This window comes from Plecotus auritus (genome assembly GCF_963455305.1).
Source record: "Plecotus auritus genome assembly, chromosome: 1".
Classification (NCBI taxonomy): Eukaryota; Metazoa; Chordata; class Mammalia; order Chiroptera; family Vespertilionidae; genus Plecotus; species Plecotus auritus.
In genome coordinates, this window is record NC_137770.1 from 9,282,904 (window position 1) to 9,300,909 (window position 18,006).

The window sequence follows — 18,006 nt, forward strand, 5'->3', positions numbered from 1 at the left end:
CTCTGTGAACAGCTGCCAATCAGACCCTTAGAGACTTACACATCAGTGATGTCCTAACCGACAGTGTCAACTTTAAAACGAGAGTGGAAGCGACGGGCAGAGGTGAGCCTCTTCGCAAGGGACTAAGGATGGTTTTCTTGGTGTGTCTAGGTACGAATCGAATAAGCTATGCCATTCAAGGGGCCCACGAGGGTGGTATTTTTGCACTTTGTATGTTAAGGGACGGCACCCTGGTGTCGGGAGGCGGGAAGGACCGGAAGCTCATTTCTTGGAATGGAAACTATCAGAAACTTCATAAAACCGAGGTAAGACAGCAAACAGTACTATTGACATCCGTTTTGAACCTTCAGCTGTTGTCCTAACCAGTTTCCTTGTTGATTTGAAATCAGCCTACAGTTTTGGAAGTTGTTTTGATAAAATTTTATTAAGTAGTGTAGTATTTTATTAAAATCCTGGAGGCAGTTTAAATACAGCTAGTAACATGGGATTCGACGTATAAAATCTGAGGTGGTAACATATTTCACATTTAGAATATTTTTATAATAGAAACAATCTCACTTTTCCAAGGGAATATTGTCTACGTTTTTACTTACCATTAAAATCTTTCTCCTTTTGTTCACTTTAATCTCCAGGGTGTTACTTTGGAGACATTATCGCTTTGAGCTAATGTTTACTGAGTAGCTACTTTGCCCCTGGCTGAGTGCCAGCATGTTCTCTCGTGAGCTCTGAGTCCTTGACCATCTCTTTCACCTCCTTTCACCTGGTTAGCAGCCTGCAGTCGGTAGGAGCCAGAGGCGAGAAATCTAATATTCCCTCCGCACACTCCCCCCCAGGCCCCAAGAAATTATGAGCAGACAGATGCCACGTCAGTCTGACAGTTGATGGTCTTTCTCCCTCCCGTAGAGTGGACACGCTGTAAAGCATTTCCTGCCTGGAAGGCAGATTCTCAAACTCGTTGCATCCTGTAGCTCGAGTTCCATCAGAGAGCGCCCCACTGCACCGTGCTTTGGCTGTGGAAGAACTTGGTTTTCTGATGATTGCTCTTAATAAAGGAAGGCTTTCATCTGAACTTGGAAATCACTTTCCCCTTCACGGAGTTGTGTGTTGTTGTTTTTCTAGAGAGAATGGAAGGGGATAGGAGGGGAGAGAGGAGAGAGAGACAGAGAGAAACATCAATGTAAGAGAGACACATCCTTGTACGCCTCCTACTGGGGATCGAGCCCAGAACCCAGCATGTGCCCTGACCAGGAATCAAACTGTGACCTCCTGGGTTCATAGGTTGACACTCAACCACTGAGCCACATCAGCCAGGCAAAAATGCTTTATTCTTTATTCTTTTTTTTTTTTTTAACAGCTTTACTCTTGTGGGTTTTTTAAGGTTTATAAAATGTTCAGAGTTTAAAAGTAAGATTTGGGGTTTTGATCATTCACTCAACCATTTGATTGTGGACCTTTCCCTGTCTCTCCGTGTACACCTGCGTGTGTATGTGTGCGTGTGTGTGCGAGACTGTGACAGGAGCTGTCGTCATGGTATATAAACAAGCATTTTTAATGACGCCTTACATTTTCTCTTTTCAATGCAGATTCCGGAACAGTTTGGTCCGATACGGACGGTGGCCGAGGGGAAAGGCGACGTGATCTTGATAGGCACCACCAGGAACTTTGTTCTGCAGGGCACGCTGTCAGGGGACTTCTCCGCCATCACTCAGGTGCGTCCCAGCAGGCCCACCCCACGCGTCCCTGTTACAGAATATCGGAAGCTGATAACGATCCACAAAGAGGGGGTTACCGCTGCGTTTTATACCAGCACAGCCTGCCTGCACTGCGGGAGTTCCCGTTGGCTGTCCTGACGGAGGTTGGGGAGGAAGAGACTGATGAGGTTAACTGCAGCAAGCCTACCTTGTAATCCTTGAAAGCTCCCGGGCCCAGCAGCGTGGCTCCGTGGTTGAGCATCGACCTATGAACCAGGAGGTCACGGTTCGATTCCCAGTCAGGGCACATGCCCGGGTTGAGGGTTCGATCACAAATGTGGGGAGTGCAGGAGGCAGCCAATCGATGATTCTCTTTCATCAACTGATGTTTCTATCTCTCCCTCTTCCTTCCTCTCTGAAATTAATAAAAATATATTTTAAAAAGAAAATAAAGGAAAGCTCCCGAGTGTTGTTTGTAGTGTTTCAGAGAGCGTGCATTTGTCTTGGTTCTTTAGGGTCACACGGATGAGCTCTGGGGACTGGCCATCCACGCCTCAAAACCCCAGTTCCTGACCTGTGGGCACGACAGACACGCCACTCTCTGGGACGCCGTCTGTCACCGGCCCGTCTGGGACAAGATAATAGAGGTAGATGTGCACGTTGCATCCATTTTCCTTGTAGAAATTCATCTGAACATGTTTCTTCTTTTATTTGCATGAAATGGATAGATATAAAATTGTCCCGATGCAAATGTCACTTAATTTACCTTCGATTTGAATTGTGTTGCTTTAAGCATTCCTGAGCGGTCTCACCCGTGTAATTGTGAAGGTTGCTGTCGAACTTTTTTAAAAAAATATATTTTTATTAATTTCAGGGAGGAAGGGAGAGGGAGAGAGAGATAGAAACATCAGTGATGAGAGAGAATCATTGATCAGCCGCCTCCTGCACACCCCACACTGGGGATGGAGCCTGCAACCCGGGCATGTGCCCTGACCAGGAATCTAACCAGGACCTCCTGGTTCATAGGTTGATGTTCAACCACTGAGCCGCACCGGCTGGGCACTGTTGAACTTTTTGACAGCAAGTCAGCCCCTGAGTCGGTGGTTGGGTGTCCTGACTGCACCCGTCCACCGGCTTAGTGCTGAGAAGCCCTTGTTTGAGCCTGCATTCTGTTCACAGTGTACCTTTGGAATGAGAATTATAAACTGTTCTAAAAGCATAGCTTCTCTCTACAACTCAACAACGGCAAAGCTTTCCTTTTAAAGTCCGCATCTCTGTGATTTTTATGAAAGGCCTCAGTTCACAGAGCACAGCGCCGAACTGTCCTCGACGCTTAAGGCCGCCGTGACTGCACGTATTGAGGGCCGTTTGCATACCAAGCACCGTGCGTGCATTAATTATACCCTTCACCCTGGTGCAGCCTGCGAATTGAGGTGTTTTTACCCTGCTCTTGTTGATTCGGGCACTGAGGCTTAGAGGCGTCACATCGCTTGCCAAGATCACTGAGTTGGTGACAGAGCCAGTGTTCACCCAGCTCAGCCTGATCCCCAAACCCGGGGTCTTCCACCGCTCCCACTGCGGTGGGCCAGGACCACATCCGGCAGGGCCCCGTGTAAGGGGGCTCCCCTGTGGCCCACACGCCCTGCAACCCGCACAGTTGCCAGCATGCCCCAATGCGCTGGGTCTGAGTCTCAGCCACCTGCATTTTGCCTTCAGAGGTCAGGTCGCTGGGAGAGCAGATCATGGGATGCCAGGGCCTGAGGGGTGGCCCAGCTGCTCAGAGGAGAGAATGGTGTGGCCTGAGGTGGCAGGGCATGGCTATCGGAGGTTCTGCCTTGTACCTGTCCCCACGCAGGGGCTTCACGTGTGAAAAATACATGAGGGGTTTGTGCAGATCTGACAACATGCCCCGGCACAGCAGGGACAGTGGCAGTCCGGGAGGGTGGCCTTCCCTGAGGCCCCGGCCAGCACGGCAGCCCTGCTGTAAGCAGTCCGGGCACGCACCCACTCCTGCCCCAGGCTGTGGGCTCCCTCCACCTGCGTAAGGGTAGGGACTGACCCGGACGCCAGAAACATCCAGAGTTAAGTCCTACCGGCTTTCTCCACTGGCCATGTGACCTTGGACAAGACCTCCCTGAACCTCGGTGTCTTCATCTCAGGAATTATATGCTGGAGCCTCCAGTGGCCGTGACCTCTGTCTGTGTGTCCGCGGCAGCCTGAGCTTCATTACAGCTCCCGCTTTGGAAAAAGCGTCGCGGTAATAGAATCAATACCTGAAGAGCTTCTGGTCTCATCTTTTTAGTTTATCCAGAAGTTTCTCCGTCTCCTAATTCCGTTTCCATCGCTGCTCTTTTCTTGTCTTCCCGGGATTAGCCTCTTCTCACTTCAGTTTGTCCTAAACACCCCTGCCAGGTGACCCTCTGTCTATCACAGACTCGATCACGCACTCCTTTTACTGGAAGAAAAAAACCACTCACTGTGTTATTTCCTAGTGACCACAGTCCTTAGCATAGCAACGCAGCCCCGTTCCCAGTGTCACCCGCACGCTTCCCCGTCCCCCACCCCGTGAACTCTGCACTGTAAACCCACTGCCCTTTCTCAGCTGGGCCCCAAACTACATTGCTTCCACCTTTTTTATCACATTATTGTCCCCTTAACACTTGATCCCCCAAAATACTGGTGTGTCTACTTCCACATTCACCACCGATGGGTCTTCCTGTGGCGGAAGGCGGAGTCAGGCCGTCTGCCTCCACCGAGCCTCCACCCAGCCTCCCTGTCTGACTCCCTGCTCCTGGGACCCCACAGCTTTTCATCCACCGCGTCCCATCTTGTGTCAGTTAGCACTGAACACGTGTGTGTACCCCCAGACCCAAATGGGAACGGGCCTTGCTCGTCTCCCATCCTTCCAGGGCTCCGGGCTGTCCCGCACTCATCCAGAGTCCACCTCACGGAACAGGTGCAGTGGTCATGCGTCCCGACAGATGGCGCTCACCCTGCAGCCTGGGGTCACCTGCACCGGCTCCCAGGACTTGGAGGACAGGCGCTTACTTCCTGCCTGTCAGCTGACTACTGTAGCTGTGAAAGGTGTAAGACAGAAAGGGGAAGTCCTGCTTGGTCCAAGTAGGAAAACAGTGTCCTCCCTGTAGAGGAAAGATTTAAAATGGGGCCACACGGCCCCGAGGGACTGGGCTGTGCTGTGTTTTTATGCTGCAGTGCTGTCTGGCCATCAATTTACACTTCCTTTAAAATGTTTTAGGATCCAGCTCAGTCTTCTGGTTTTCATCCTTCAGGGTCTGTGGTTGCGGTTGGAACACTGACTGGGAGGTAAGCCCACCGCAGCGCGCTGTGCTCGGGGTTCAGGGAGTGTCTCCCCGGGTGGGCTCCGGCGCTCTCGGCTGCAGCCCCAGCCTCTGGTGACCTACAAGTTAGGCCAGAACCCCACAGGGAAACGAAGCAGGGTCCTTCACGTTTTAGCCCTGGGGAAAACCTGGGGAAGCTGTGGCCCCCTCTCCTGGAGGAGTGCCCACACACATGCATGCACAGGCACATGCACACACATGCACACACGTGCACACGCACACAGGCACACACACCCTTGCATCCAGTTTCACAGGATGTGTGCCTCCTCGAGGCCTCTGCTGCCCGTGGTGGGAGGAACCTCAGTTCAGAATTGGGCAAGGAAGCGTTTCACAGCACTGAGAATTTAAAAATGCTTTTCTTGCTGCCCTTTCAGAATTTTAGAAACCGCCCCAATCCTGAGCCTCATGTTCAGACTTGGCTCACACTTCCTGACCATGTGCCTCTGAAGGCCAGGCAGCAGACTGGTGCTGGAGCTCCCGCTTCTCCGCTTGGAGAGTGTGGTCATTCCGCTCTTGGACATTTGCCAAGTGCCTTGTCCTTATTAGGGATTCGAATCATTTCTGCATCTATTACAACCTGCACTGACTTAGCGCTGGATCTACCTGGTGGTTCTGGGCCCTGACCCCCACCTGACAGCTGAGGAAACAGCCCAGAGGGGTTAACTTCAAACACCAGCCCTCTGCTCGCTCTTCTTCCGTTCCCTCCATCGTTTCTTTCACCCGGCTAGTTGCACGCCAGCATTCCCAGAGGTCAGACACTTCACCCAGTTAGGCACATCACCACCCCTAAGGGTGTCCCAGCCCCACCTCCGGCACCTGCTCCGCTTCACCCTGGGGTGGGGCCATGCAGGGGGTCCCTTTGCCACTTCCTGTGGCCACAACCCCGAGTTCGGTGTTGGTCCCACTTCGCTGCCCAGAGCTGTCCCTCCCTTTACATGTCAGTGGCAGAACTCAGACCTGAGGAAGCCGTCAGAGCCTTGGTAACCGAACCGTTTCTGGTGGTAGGGTGTGCTCAGAGGTCGGACCTTCTCTGTACGCGAAAGCTGGGACTAAGTGTTCTTGCTAAGTAAACACAGAGTACTTATTAAGCCCCTGGGTTAAAGTTTCTAATTGTCTTCCTGTTATTGTAATCGTCTTGCTCTACTTCCCACTAAATCTCATATTGTCCCTTTCTCATGTTGGCACCAGGTGGTTTGTGTTTGACACAGAAACAAAGGACTTGGTCACCGTGCACACGGATGGGAACGAGCAGCTGTCCGTCATGCGGTACTCGCCAGGTCAGCGCGCACCGCTCCCCGGGAAGTTCTGTGCAGATGTCTTTACAGAAAGTTTCACACGCCTCCCAGGATGCTCCCTATGCTCGTGTTGTTTTCTAACTCTTTATTATAGAAATTTTTAAACAAACAAAACTGGACAGAGAGCATAATGAGCCCCCGTGTATCCGTCACCTGCTGCAGTACTACGGACTCTCAGCCAGTCTCATTCATCTTTTTTATTAGAGCCCCACTGCCCCCCCCCCCCGTGTTATTTTGAAGCAGTTCACAGACATCTTATCCTTTCGTTAATATCGCTGAGTCTCAAAAAGGTGACGACTCTTTTAGCAGCTTTATTGAAGTACAGTTTACATACGATAATTTACCCATTATAAATATATAACTCATTGATTCTTAGTGAATTAGTAGAGTTGTGCAACCATCACCACAATTTTTGAACCTTTTCAGCACCCCCAAAAAGTCCCCTTCCTGCCTGTTAGCAATTAATCTCCGCCTCGACCCCCAGTTCTGGGCACCCTCTAATGCGCTGTGCTGATCTGTGAATGGCCTGTTCTGGACATTTTATATCAGTGGATTCATACAACCTGTAGCCTGTTACATCAGCTTCTTTGTTTTAGAATAATCTTTTTTAGATTAGTTGTGTTATTGTGCATGTATCAGTACTTTATTCCTTTTTTTATTTGAATTTTGGGGTTGGCATTGGTTAATAACATTATAGGTTTCAGGTGTACAATTCTGTAATACATCAACTATATATTGTACTAGAGGCCTGGTGCACAGAATTCGTGCATGGGGGCGGGGGGAGTGTCCCTCAGCCCAGCCTGCACCCTCTCCAATCTGGGACTCCTCGAGGGATGTCCGACTGCCCGTTTAGGCCCGATCCTACTAGACTGCTGGCTCGCAACTGCTCGCCTGCCTGCCTTCCTGATTGCCCCTAACTGCTTCTGCCTGCCAGCCTGATCACCACCTAACCACTCCCCTGCCAGCCTGATTGCCCCTAACTGCCCTCCCCTGCAGGCCTGGTCCCCCCCAACTGCCCTCCCCTGCAGGCCTGGTCGCCCCCAACTTCCCTCCTCTGCCGGCCTGGTCACCCCTAACTGCCCTCCCCTGCAGACTTGATCGCCCCCCAACTGCCCTCCCTTGCAGGTCTGGTCCCTCCCAACTGCCCTTCCCTGCTGGCCATCTTGTGGTGGCCATCTTGTGTCCACATGGGGGCAGCCATCTTTGACCACATGAGGGCAGCCATCTTGTGTGTTGGAGTGATGGTCAATCTGCATATTACTCTTTTATTAGATAGGATTGTGTGTTCACTACTCCAAGTGAAGTCTCCTTCCATTGCCATTTATCCCTCCTATATATTTTTAATTACTGGATAGAATTCCATTTTGTGGATATACCACATTTTCTTTATCCATTTATCAGTTAACAGACACTAGGATTGTTTCTGTGTTTGGGTTATTAGGAGTAAGGCTGCTATGAACAATCATGATATGTACTTTTTGTAGACATTTGTTTTCATTTATCTCGGGTGAATTCCTAGGAGTGTAATTGGTGGATCATAGGGTAAATTTATGTTTAACATCTGATGAAAATGCTTTCCAAAGTGGCTGCCCCATTTTACATTCCCACCAACACTGTGTCAGGGGTCTAATTTCTCCACATCCTCACCAACACCTGCCATAGTCTGTCTTCTTCAGTAGAGCCCTCCTAATAGAGGTGTAGTGGTCTCTCGTGTGGTTTTAAGTTACATTTCCATAAAGACTATCCCAGAGGTTAAGCATCTCTTCATGTATCTACCAGTCATTCTGTATCTTCTTTGATGAACTATCTATCTAAATATTTTGCCCATTTTTAATTGGGTTGCTTGTCTTATTACTGAGTTATAAGAACTCTTTCTATATTCTGTCTATGAGTTCTTTATCAGATATATGATTTGCATATGTTTTCTCTCAGTGTATGGCTTGTCTTTTCATTTTCTTAATGGGGTCTTTTGAAGCAGACACTTTAATTTTTATGAGGTCCCGTTTATTTTATTCTTTGATATGGATCTTGCTTATGGTGTCATAGTCAAAAGTCACGAAGATTTTCTCCTATGCTTACTTTTAGAAAGGTTGTTGTTTTAGCCATTATATGTAGGTCTGTGATCCATTTTGAGTTAATGCTTGTGTATGGTGAGAAGTCAGTATACGTTTATTTATTCTGCATGTAGCTGTCCACTTGTCCCAGCACCATTTGTTGAAGATAAAATTCTGTCCCTATTGGATTATCTTGACACTTTTGTCAAAAGTCCATTAACATACCTTAGCCAATTTGGCTCAGTGGATAGAGTGTCAGCCCGCAGACTGAAGAGTCCTGGATTCAGTTCTGGTCAAGGGCACATATTTGGGTTGCTGGCTCAAATCCCATGTGGGAGGCAACTAATTGATGTGTCTCTCTCACATTGATGTTTCTCTCTCTGTGTCTCTCTCCCTCCCTTCCACTCTCTCTAAAAAAAAAAAAAAATGGAAAAATATCCTCAGGTGAGGATTAACAACAACAACAAAATCCATTAACAATAAATTTAAAGGTTTATTTCAAGATTCTCGGTTCTATTCATTCATTTATATAACTATCCATATACCAATATCACACAATTTTGATTACTGTACTTTTGAAGTAAGTTGTGAAATTGAATAGTGTAATTACTACAATTCTGTTGTTCTTTTTCAAAATTGTTTTAGTTATTTTAGGTCCTTATCATGTCTATGTAAATTTTAGAATCAACTTGTCAAGTTCTAATTTTAAAAAGCCTACCAGGATTTTAATATGTTGAACTTATAGATCAATATGGGGAGAATTGCTATCTTTACAAGATTGAGTCTTGTAATCCTTGAACTTAGAATGTCTCTCCATTTATTTAGATCTTTAATTTTTATCAGCAGTGTTTTATAGTTTTCAGTGCACAAGTCTTATACTTCCGTTGTTAAATTTGTTCCTAAGTTGCTTTTTATGCCATTGTGAATGAAGTTGTTTTTTATTTTATTTTCAGAATGTAGTTTGCTAGTATAGAGAAATAAAAAATTTTTGCACATAGATCTTATATCTGTGACCTTTCTAAACTCTTTTATTCGTTTTAGTAGGTTTTTTTGTGTGTAAAATTCTTGGACTTTTCTTGATACGGGAGCATGTCATCTGCAAACAACGACAGTTTTACTCATCCTTTTTAATCTGGGTGCCTTTATTTTTTCCTTATTGCATTTGCTAGAACCCTGAACATGACGATGAACAGAAGTGGCAAAGTGGGTTCTTGCCTTGCTCCCAGTGTTAGGGTGAAAACAGTCATTAATTGGTTAGTAGGATGAGGACATTCCCTTCTATTCCTAACCTGTTTCGTTTTTATTATGAATGGGTGTTAGAATTTGCCAAATGCTTTTTCTGTATCTATCATGATGATCATGTAGTTTTTATCCCTTATTTTATTAATATGGTGCATTCCATTAATTTTCAGATGTCAAGCCATCTTTGCATTCCTGGGATAAATCTCACGTGATCATGGTGTCTAATCCTTTTTATATTTTTCTGGATTCTGTTTAATCTTCTGTTAAGGATTTTTGCATCCATGTTTATGAAGGATATTGGTCTGAAGTTTTCTTGTGATGGTTTTGTCTGGCTTAGTTATGAGACTGCTATTGGCCTATAGAGGAACTTGGAGAATGTTTCTTCTTTGTTCGTTTTCTGAAAGAGTTTATAAAAGACTGGTGTTATTTCTTTATTAAATATTTGATAGAATTCATGTGAATTCAGTGAGCTATCAGGGCTTTTCTTTGTAGGGAGGTTTTTAATTTCTAATTCAATTTCTCAGCTTCTTGTAGATCTATTCAGATGTTTTGGTTTTTTTCTTAAGTCAGTTTTGGTGGTTTTTCCATCTAAGTTGTCTAATTTATTGGCATAAAGTTGTTCATAACATTTGTTTTTAATCCTTTTCATTTTTCTGAAGTTGGTAGTGAAGTCTCTTCTTTTGTTCTTGATTCTGGTAACTTGTGTTTTCTCTCCTTTTTTCTTGGTCAGCCTAGTTAAAGATTTGTCAACTTCGTTTATCTTTTCAAATAATCAGGCAGCGGGGGGCAGTGTGCGCAGAGATGAGGCGGGAAGGGCCTTCCAGGCAGGAGAGGAGGTGGTGTTCAGAGGCCTGAGAGAACCTGCAGCTCCGTGAGCAGTGAGTGGCTACATCCTGGGGGGCCTTGTGGGCCCCACGTACAAACGGAGCCTCGGTCCCTCAGTTTCTGAGTGGGGAAGGGTTTTATAAGGAGAGGAACTGGCCAGGTGCGGTTTTCAAGAGGTAGTTCTAGAAGTGGTTGAGGAGTCATTCAAGCGCACATTTTCTTTTTGAAATAACTCATTAATCTGGCTGTTTTCTAAATCTGTGATGGCAACTAGCATTAGCCCTTATAATTGGTCAAGTGTTTTTATTGGGGGGGAGGGGTTGTTGTTGTTTTTTAACAATTTTTTTAAAAATATATTTTATTGATATTTTACAGAGAGGAAAGGAGAGGGATAGAAAGTTAGAAACATCGATGAGAGAGAAACATCGATCAGCTGCCTCCTGCACACCTCCTACCGGGGATGTGCCCGCAACCAAGGTACATGCCCTTGACCGGAATCGAACCTGGGACCCTTCAGTCCGCAGGCCGACGCTCTATCCACTGAGCCAAACCGGTTTCGGCTGTTTTTTAACAATTTGAAAAAATTTTATTTTTTTATCCCATATAATAAAAGCCTAACATGCAAATCGACTGAATGGCAGAAGGACTGGTGGAACAACCGGTCACTATGATGCGCTCAAGTGTTTATTTTTAATAATTGAATTATAATCTGTCATATCTTTGTAGATGGGAATTTCTTAGCAATAGGCTCCCATGACAACTGTATCTATATATACGGAGTCAGTGACAATGGGAGGAAGTACACGCGAGTTGGCAAATGCTCGGTAAGCCCACTTACTTCTCATGCCCGTGTCGGTGGTCATTACTTGCTGGTCAGGAGTTCATAAGGCAAGGGACCCTCATACGATGTGTTTGTCTCTCAGGGTCATTCCAGCTTCATTACTCACCTGGACTGGTCTGTAAACTCACAGTTCCTCGTGTCAAATTCCGGAGACTATGAAATCCTTTACTGTGAGTAGCACCCAGGGTTACGTTTGCCCTGAGACCAATGGTGGCCTCCTACAAAAACCCACTTGCCGTACATCTTGGGCCTCGGCTTTGTCCACTGTGTGCTGGGCACCTCTCAAGTCCTTCCCCACGCTGAGACCCCTGAGACCGGGCCGACCATGGCCCTGGTGAGGAGATAAGGGCCCCGAGAAAGGGAAGGCCAGGCTCTGCAGAGAGAGGCTGGCGGGGCCAGATGTGGCCGAAGAGCATGGGGTCAGAGCCGTCACAGGGAGAGGGACCCTGTGGGGACGTCATCCCCCCGAGGCAGACCGTGAAGGCTCTCCCGCTGGGTGACAGAAGCCCCCTGGCACCCCTCCTCCTCCTCTCCCAAACCCTCTGCTCAGTGTGTGTGCCCAGGCAGGACCTGGGAGTGATGAGGGTCATAATGGCTGGCACTTACTGAGCACAGGGTGCGTGCCGTGCTCTGCTTCTGCAGACACTTGCCAAGCACCTGCCGCATGCCCAGCTCTGGCTAAACACGGGTCACAGAGCATGAGGGCCTGGGCTCCACCTGCTGGAAGGTACTAGAAAGGGTGCTGCTCTGACCTCCATCTCCTCCACGAGCCACGGCCCTTTCAGGCTCATCCCCTTTTGTAGACAAGAAAATCGGGGCCCAGACACGAGGCCATAGGCACCAAGAGCCAGCGGGGGGCGGGGGGCGGGGGGGTGATCGCCCAATTGTCGAAGAGCCCGGACAGGCAGGGCAGCTGGAGGTGGAGGAAAGGAGAAGATACCTGGGCCAGGACCATGCCCCCTCCAGCAGGGCAGGCAGCCAGGGTCAGCCCTCCCGCCCTCTCCAAGGTCCTGCCTGATGCGGGGCAGAAACGGGAAGGTTTTCAGGGGCAGGCCCTGGGTCTAGTCCAGCCGTGGGCAAACTACGGCCCGCGGGCCGGATCCGGCCCGTTCGGCTGTTCTATCCAGCCCGTGGAGCCGAAAGAGCGGAGGGTTCTCTTGCTCTCCCCTCCGCTCCTTTACTTTGAATTTATATTAGTTCACACAAACACTCCATCCATGCTTTTGTTCCGGCCCTCCGGTCCAGTTTAAGAACCCATTGTGGCCCTCAGGTCAAAAAGTTTGCCCACCCCTGGTCTAGTCTCTTCTCAGACACAGTCTCACACTTGACTGGTAAGAGCTCATGTGGGGAACAAACCAGTCACCTGGGAGGCCATAGGTACTTGGTCGACTGGTTTCCATAAGCTTGGAGTTAAAGGGATTGGGGTATGTGTGTGTGTGTGTGTATGTGTATGTGGGGCGGGGGAGGGCTGGGAGCTCAAGTTGTGTTCAGGGCTCCGGGGAGGACAGGAGCAGGTAGAGGCCTAGGAGCCAGAGGATGGTCAAAGAAAAGAAGCCAGACTGGGGGGAACAGGCCCAGAGCGGGGGGTGGGAAGACAGCGAGGAAGAGGTGAGCCCCTCGCAGGCCCCGGGCTGGGCTCAGTGCCGGCCAGGAGTGCGATTGCGCTGGGCTGGGAGGTGGATGGGTCCCTGTCCTGAGGGCTGTCGCCGATGAGGCTCTGAGGGCCCTGCCTCGCCCCAGAAGGAGAGGGGGCTGATGCTCAGGTGTCACCACACCTGCGTGTGCTTTTCCCAGGGGTTCCCTCTGCATGCAAGCAAGTGGTCAGTGTGGAAACTACACGAGACATCGAATGGGCTACCTACACCTGCACTTTGGGATTCCACGTCTTCGGTAAGTCCCCGCCGCTTTCACGCGGTTCGGACGTAAGTGCGTCCGCTTTCAGAACATTCCCTAACGGTCTCCCTAACGGTCAGGAAGGCTCGGCGTCGCCAGTTCCGTCAGCGTGCTGTGCCGCTGCGTGAGCCCCCGGGACCCAGTCCCTGCAGCGCCGGGAAGGGCCGGGCGAGAGGAGCCAGGACATGTGTCCGCCCTTTCCTGGTGTGGGAAGGGGGTCCTGGGATAAGGCTCTAGCATCTTCTCACATGTGGCTGTGCCCGAGTTCCTGGCTAGATGGAGCCGATGGCACTCAGTCAGTTCACTCACCCTTTGCTCGTTCTTACTCCATCTTCTTGGTCCTTCAACTCAAATGTTCACTTCGAAGTTCAGATTAGGAATATATTCATAAATGCCCTAAATTAAATTGCCACAGTGCAGTAGGAAAGAAAAAGCAGTATTTATAACCTCTTTCTGTAAGACTACAGGTCAGTCATTTGGTCAGAATTTCACAAATCTCCTTAGAGCTGGCATTTTACCATTTTCTGGTATTAAAAGCGAGGACCCCCGGGTTTACTGCAGAACTTCCAGCTGAGAAACTGATGCACACACAGCTCTCTCAGAGCCAAAGTGACTGGGACCCAAGGGGTTTCCTGGAGCAATGGTCAGGAGACACCACCCCCAGACCAGGCTTCATGCCCACCAGAGCCAGAGCTGCTGCCTCCCCCGGCCCACAGCAGGCAGACACCACACCTGCCCGGTGGCAGAAGCAAGCAGCAGCCACAAAGAGCTGACCCCAAGAAATGTCTGAAAGGCACACTCAGAGTCAGGGTTAGAAAGTTCTTGGGAGAGACTTCCACATGTAAAGAGTTACCTAGAAAAAAGAAAAGTTAGGAAACGGCATGCTTGAGGACTAGTCAGCTTCCCATCAGACACTTTGGGACAAAAGAAAGGCATTGTGTCCAGAAGCAGGGTTTCTGGCGCACTTGGTGCTGTATTGTCAAGAAGCCACTCCCCTCCCCCAAAAAAGGACAAAAAAGAAGAGCCCCCCCGCCCAAAGGTCGGAGCCCAGCCAGCCTGCTGTTGCTCCTGCCCTGCCACAGAGCGGGCTAAGCCTTGAGGGGCTCCTGGGAGGCCTGGAGTGAGCCGCTGACGGGAACAGGGAGAGGCCAAACCAGACAGAGCGCTCTCTCGGCCCTGGTCTGAGCCCGGGGCGTGGGCGATTTTACTTTGATGAGAGTTTAAAGCAGTCCCCCCCGCAGCGTGGCCAGTGTTTCTGGTATTTCCAATGCTGTCTGTGGTCTTTGTTTTAGGAGTGTGGCCAGAAGGCTCGGACGGGACCGACATCAATGCCGTCTGTCGGGCCCACGAGAAAAAAGTCCTGGCGACAGGCGATGATTTCGGCAAAGTCCACCTCTTCTCTTACCCTTGTTCGCAGTTCAGGGTAAGGACTGGTCTTCACAAATCTCACCCCTCGCGGGACGCGTTTGGCACTTACATAGAAAGGCCCGTGAGTGAATGCCACCTGTCACAGGTGCAGACCTGACCCTGTCACCCGCTGCCCTTGGGCACTTCAGGGGCTCCCCCGCCCCCCAGGAAGCCCTTAGACTTGGCTCCGTACCTCTGTGGCTTCCTTCGTGGGCCCCACTCCTCTCCCCTCCACCACAGCCCCTCTGCTGCAGCCCTGCTGTGCTGAGCCAGCACCTCTGCCCAGCACGCCCCTCCTGGCCCTTCCCTTCCCTGACCCTCCTTCAGCAGCACACCCCTCTCCCTCCACCCCTGGCATCTCTGGGATTGAATGTATCCGCCCAGGACAGTCCCTTGCCCCTGTCTGTCCCCCAATGGTTGTGTCTGGGTCCCGCCTGAGCTGTGCAGAGCACTGCACAGACTAGCACAGCCGAGTGAGGGGATGCAGGAATGTGGGAACGCGCACAGCACTCTCACACCTTCGGCTGCAGTGCGTGCGCTTTGCGTTGAGCTCCCTCCCTGTCTTCTTCCCAGGCCCCCAGCCACGTGTACAGTGGGCACAGCAGTCACGTCACCAACGTTGACTTCCTCTGTGATGACAGCCACCTCATCTCCACGGGCGGCAAAGACACCAGCATCATGCAGTGGCGGGTCATTTAGTGCCGGCGGCGACCCGGGAGCAGCGCAGGCCCCGAGGCACGGACTCGGTTACTCGGTCACTGTGATTTCTGTTTTGTTTGAAAAGTTCTCACAAACCTCAGGAAAACCACTCCCTGTACCGGTTACCTTAGCGTAGTGGATCAGTAAGCGCCACGTCGGATCAGCAGTTCAGGTTTCTCCGTTGTACAATATATAAAACACATTTAATGTTAAAAAAAAAAAAAAAGCCAAGGTTTACAGCACGGCAACGTCAACAGGTTAACTGGTATATCCTTCCTACCTTTTCTATGAACTCTTCGAAACAGTCACAGAATGCCTTTTCAGATCCTGTACGTAGGCTGACTCGTTCACCGTGGAGCCTGCGAGGCTGGATATTTATGAGAACGAGGTACTGAATCACGATCACTGTTAATTGGTCCTAAAGGGACTCACGGATTGAGTAGAGGGAAGAACCGACTGCACAGCTGAGTCAGGAAATGCAGCTACGACTTTATTTGGTTCCATTGTCTACGGTTCCATTCAGTTCTCCCTCGGGGAGGCAGGTGGGAAGGGGGTTGATTAACGGTTCAGCCGGGGACACAGGCATCTCAGAGTTGCAGCTAGACTGCCCGCCGAGCCCCATGTAGTCAGCCCTGACACCCTCGTGAATGCCCACCCCCCGTGGTCCCCGTCCACCTGCCCCATGAGTGGAGACATGTGGCCACCTTCCTCTGTATATTAATTGGCATGATATGGTATTGTACTTGTATAGGATTTTAGCGATTCAAAATAAATACGTAAGGCTAGGCTTTACTATTTTATGCTTATGGACATTGTATATTTGTACCTTAAGACCAAGTAGACCAAGTCAAAAAGACACCACAAACCTGCAGCCCCCGCTGGGGGGCATCTGGGAGGTTCCGCCAGGTACACAAGGCAGCTTCTTTCCTGTCTTCTGTGCCTGGCCGGCTCGCTTGGCGATGAAATAAGATTGCGTTCTGATGAGTAAAACGTAGGCGCCGTCCATTTGTCAAGAAGGCCTTATCCATTTCGATTGTGAGGTAGACTGAAATGTATTGTTTACATTGGGGAATGTATCTCAGATTTTAAAATAGAAGAGTAATAAGCAGACTTTAAAAACAAATATTAAGATTTTTACTTGTTCTAGGCAAGTAAATGAGTTGAGCTGTCTGGACTCAGCCCTGGCTGCTCCGCCAGCCGATTGGGCACGACGCTGCGAAGCGTTGTGATGACAGACAGCTCCCGGCTGCTGTGGACAGGGCGCCAGTGAACATGTGTTAAAGGTGAATCTGTTTGTATGTATCCTTATCAAATATATTCTGTAATGAAATAAAATCTGAAAAGTGGATTTCTTATTGACCTATAATCATGAAAGTATATAAATTAAAATATTTAAAATTAGCTATGATTCACACTATATTCTGTTTCATATATAGATATTTTTCCTCACCTAGGGACTATAATTTGCATGTGGTGTATAAATAATCATTCTCAAATGGATAATTGAGGGAATAACCATATCAGGGAAGGAAAAGGGAACCATTATCTATATATATAAAAGCCTAAGCGACAGTCCGACCGTTCTCCTAGTAGCTATGACACGCAATGACCACAAGGGGGCAGATGCTCTGACCAGTAGAGGAGGGAGCCCGATTCCTTGCGGAATCGGCCGTGGGTTAGGTTGCTGCTGGGGCACTGTCAGCCCCAAATCTGCTTCACCCGCACCCAGGGCCCATCAGGGGATGTCGGAGGCCCGTTGCACAGATTCGTGCACCAGTGGGGTCCCTGGGCCTGGCCTGCGCCCTCTCGCAATCTGGGACCCCTCGGGGTATGTTGGAAAGCTGGTTTCAGCCCGATCCCTGCAGGCCAGGCCAAGGGACCCCACCGGTGCACAAATCCATGCACCAGTCCTCTAGTTTACTTATAAGATCTATTTTTATTTCTGTATACTTCCACTATTTCTTAAGCTCAATAATAGAAAAAGGGTATTGTAAACCATTATTGCTATCTTCCTACTTGCCTGCATTTAAATGAAATTCTTTAAACAGCCCAGGATTAGCCTTGTGGGTATTCATCATTCACTCCCTTCCTCATTAGCATAGCAAGCAATGGCCCTGGCCACTGGGGGAGGAGCCAGGCACCATCCCAGAGCTCCGGGCCTGGGGGAACCTCAGGTTGCCCCATCCTCACATCAGTCATTGGGGATCATGACATCAGGTAATGTGAAAGCATTTTCAGAAATGCAGTTTGCAGAGATGAAAAAGGAGAGGATTTTCCCTGTTCTGGCATGTTCCCTCCTCTGTGTCTCCTTCCCAGGCCGAGGCAACACCTGAACTCAGGCATCAGCCAGGAGCAGAGGCTGGGAGAACACAGGTGCTCAGGACAGCCATTGGTGGGGGAGGGGGGGTAATGCGGGGTCCAGGAGGGCAGCCAAGCAGCTACCGCAGTCTCCCCTCCCCCCAGATCCCCCAGGTGCTCTGCCAACCCCACAGAAGGATGTTTATCTGGACGCCTTGTAGAATGGTGGAGCTGCAGGGGAACTTGGGGAAGTGTTTCCCAAAGTGTGTTCCTTGGAACACCATTCCACAGGGCGTTAATAGACCTTGTGTGTTTGACAGTTAAACAGGTTTGATCAGGGCCTTTTTTTTTTTTTTTTCCGGATGGATCTTCTCAGAATTTGTGAGCACACAGAGTTCCCAA

The 18,006-nt window shown here is 49.4% G+C and overlaps 1 protein-coding gene across 4 annotated transcripts in view; it reads left to right on the plus strand.

The window, feature by feature from the left end:
* The window catches only part of EML1 (EMAP like 1), a 163,384-nt gene extending 146,684 nt beyond the window's left edge, over positions 1 to 16,700 (plus strand). For all 4 annotated transcript variants that reach the window (XM_080664369.1, XM_080664371.1, XM_080664370.1 and 1 more), the window contains 10 exons: positions 151 to 305; positions 1,584 to 1,709; positions 2,207 to 2,338; positions 4,948 to 5,015; positions 6,239 to 6,327; positions 11,193 to 11,290; positions 11,390 to 11,477; positions 13,102 to 13,197; positions 14,493 to 14,623; positions 15,181 to 16,700. In XM_080664369.1, the coding sequence (XP_080520495.1) occupies positions 151 to 305; positions 1,584 to 1,709; positions 2,207 to 2,338; positions 4,948 to 5,015; positions 6,239 to 6,327; positions 11,193 to 11,290; positions 11,390 to 11,477; positions 13,102 to 13,197; positions 14,493 to 14,623; positions 15,181 to 15,306 (1,109 nt within the window). In that variant the 3' untranslated portion in view covers positions 15,307 to 16,700. The remainder of the gene's footprint in view (positions 1 to 150; positions 306 to 1,583; positions 1,710 to 2,206; positions 2,339 to 4,947; positions 5,016 to 6,238; positions 6,328 to 11,192; positions 11,291 to 11,389; positions 11,478 to 13,101; positions 13,198 to 14,492; positions 14,624 to 15,180) is intronic.
* The last annotated feature ends 1,306 nt before the right edge of the window (positions 16,701 to 18,006 follow it).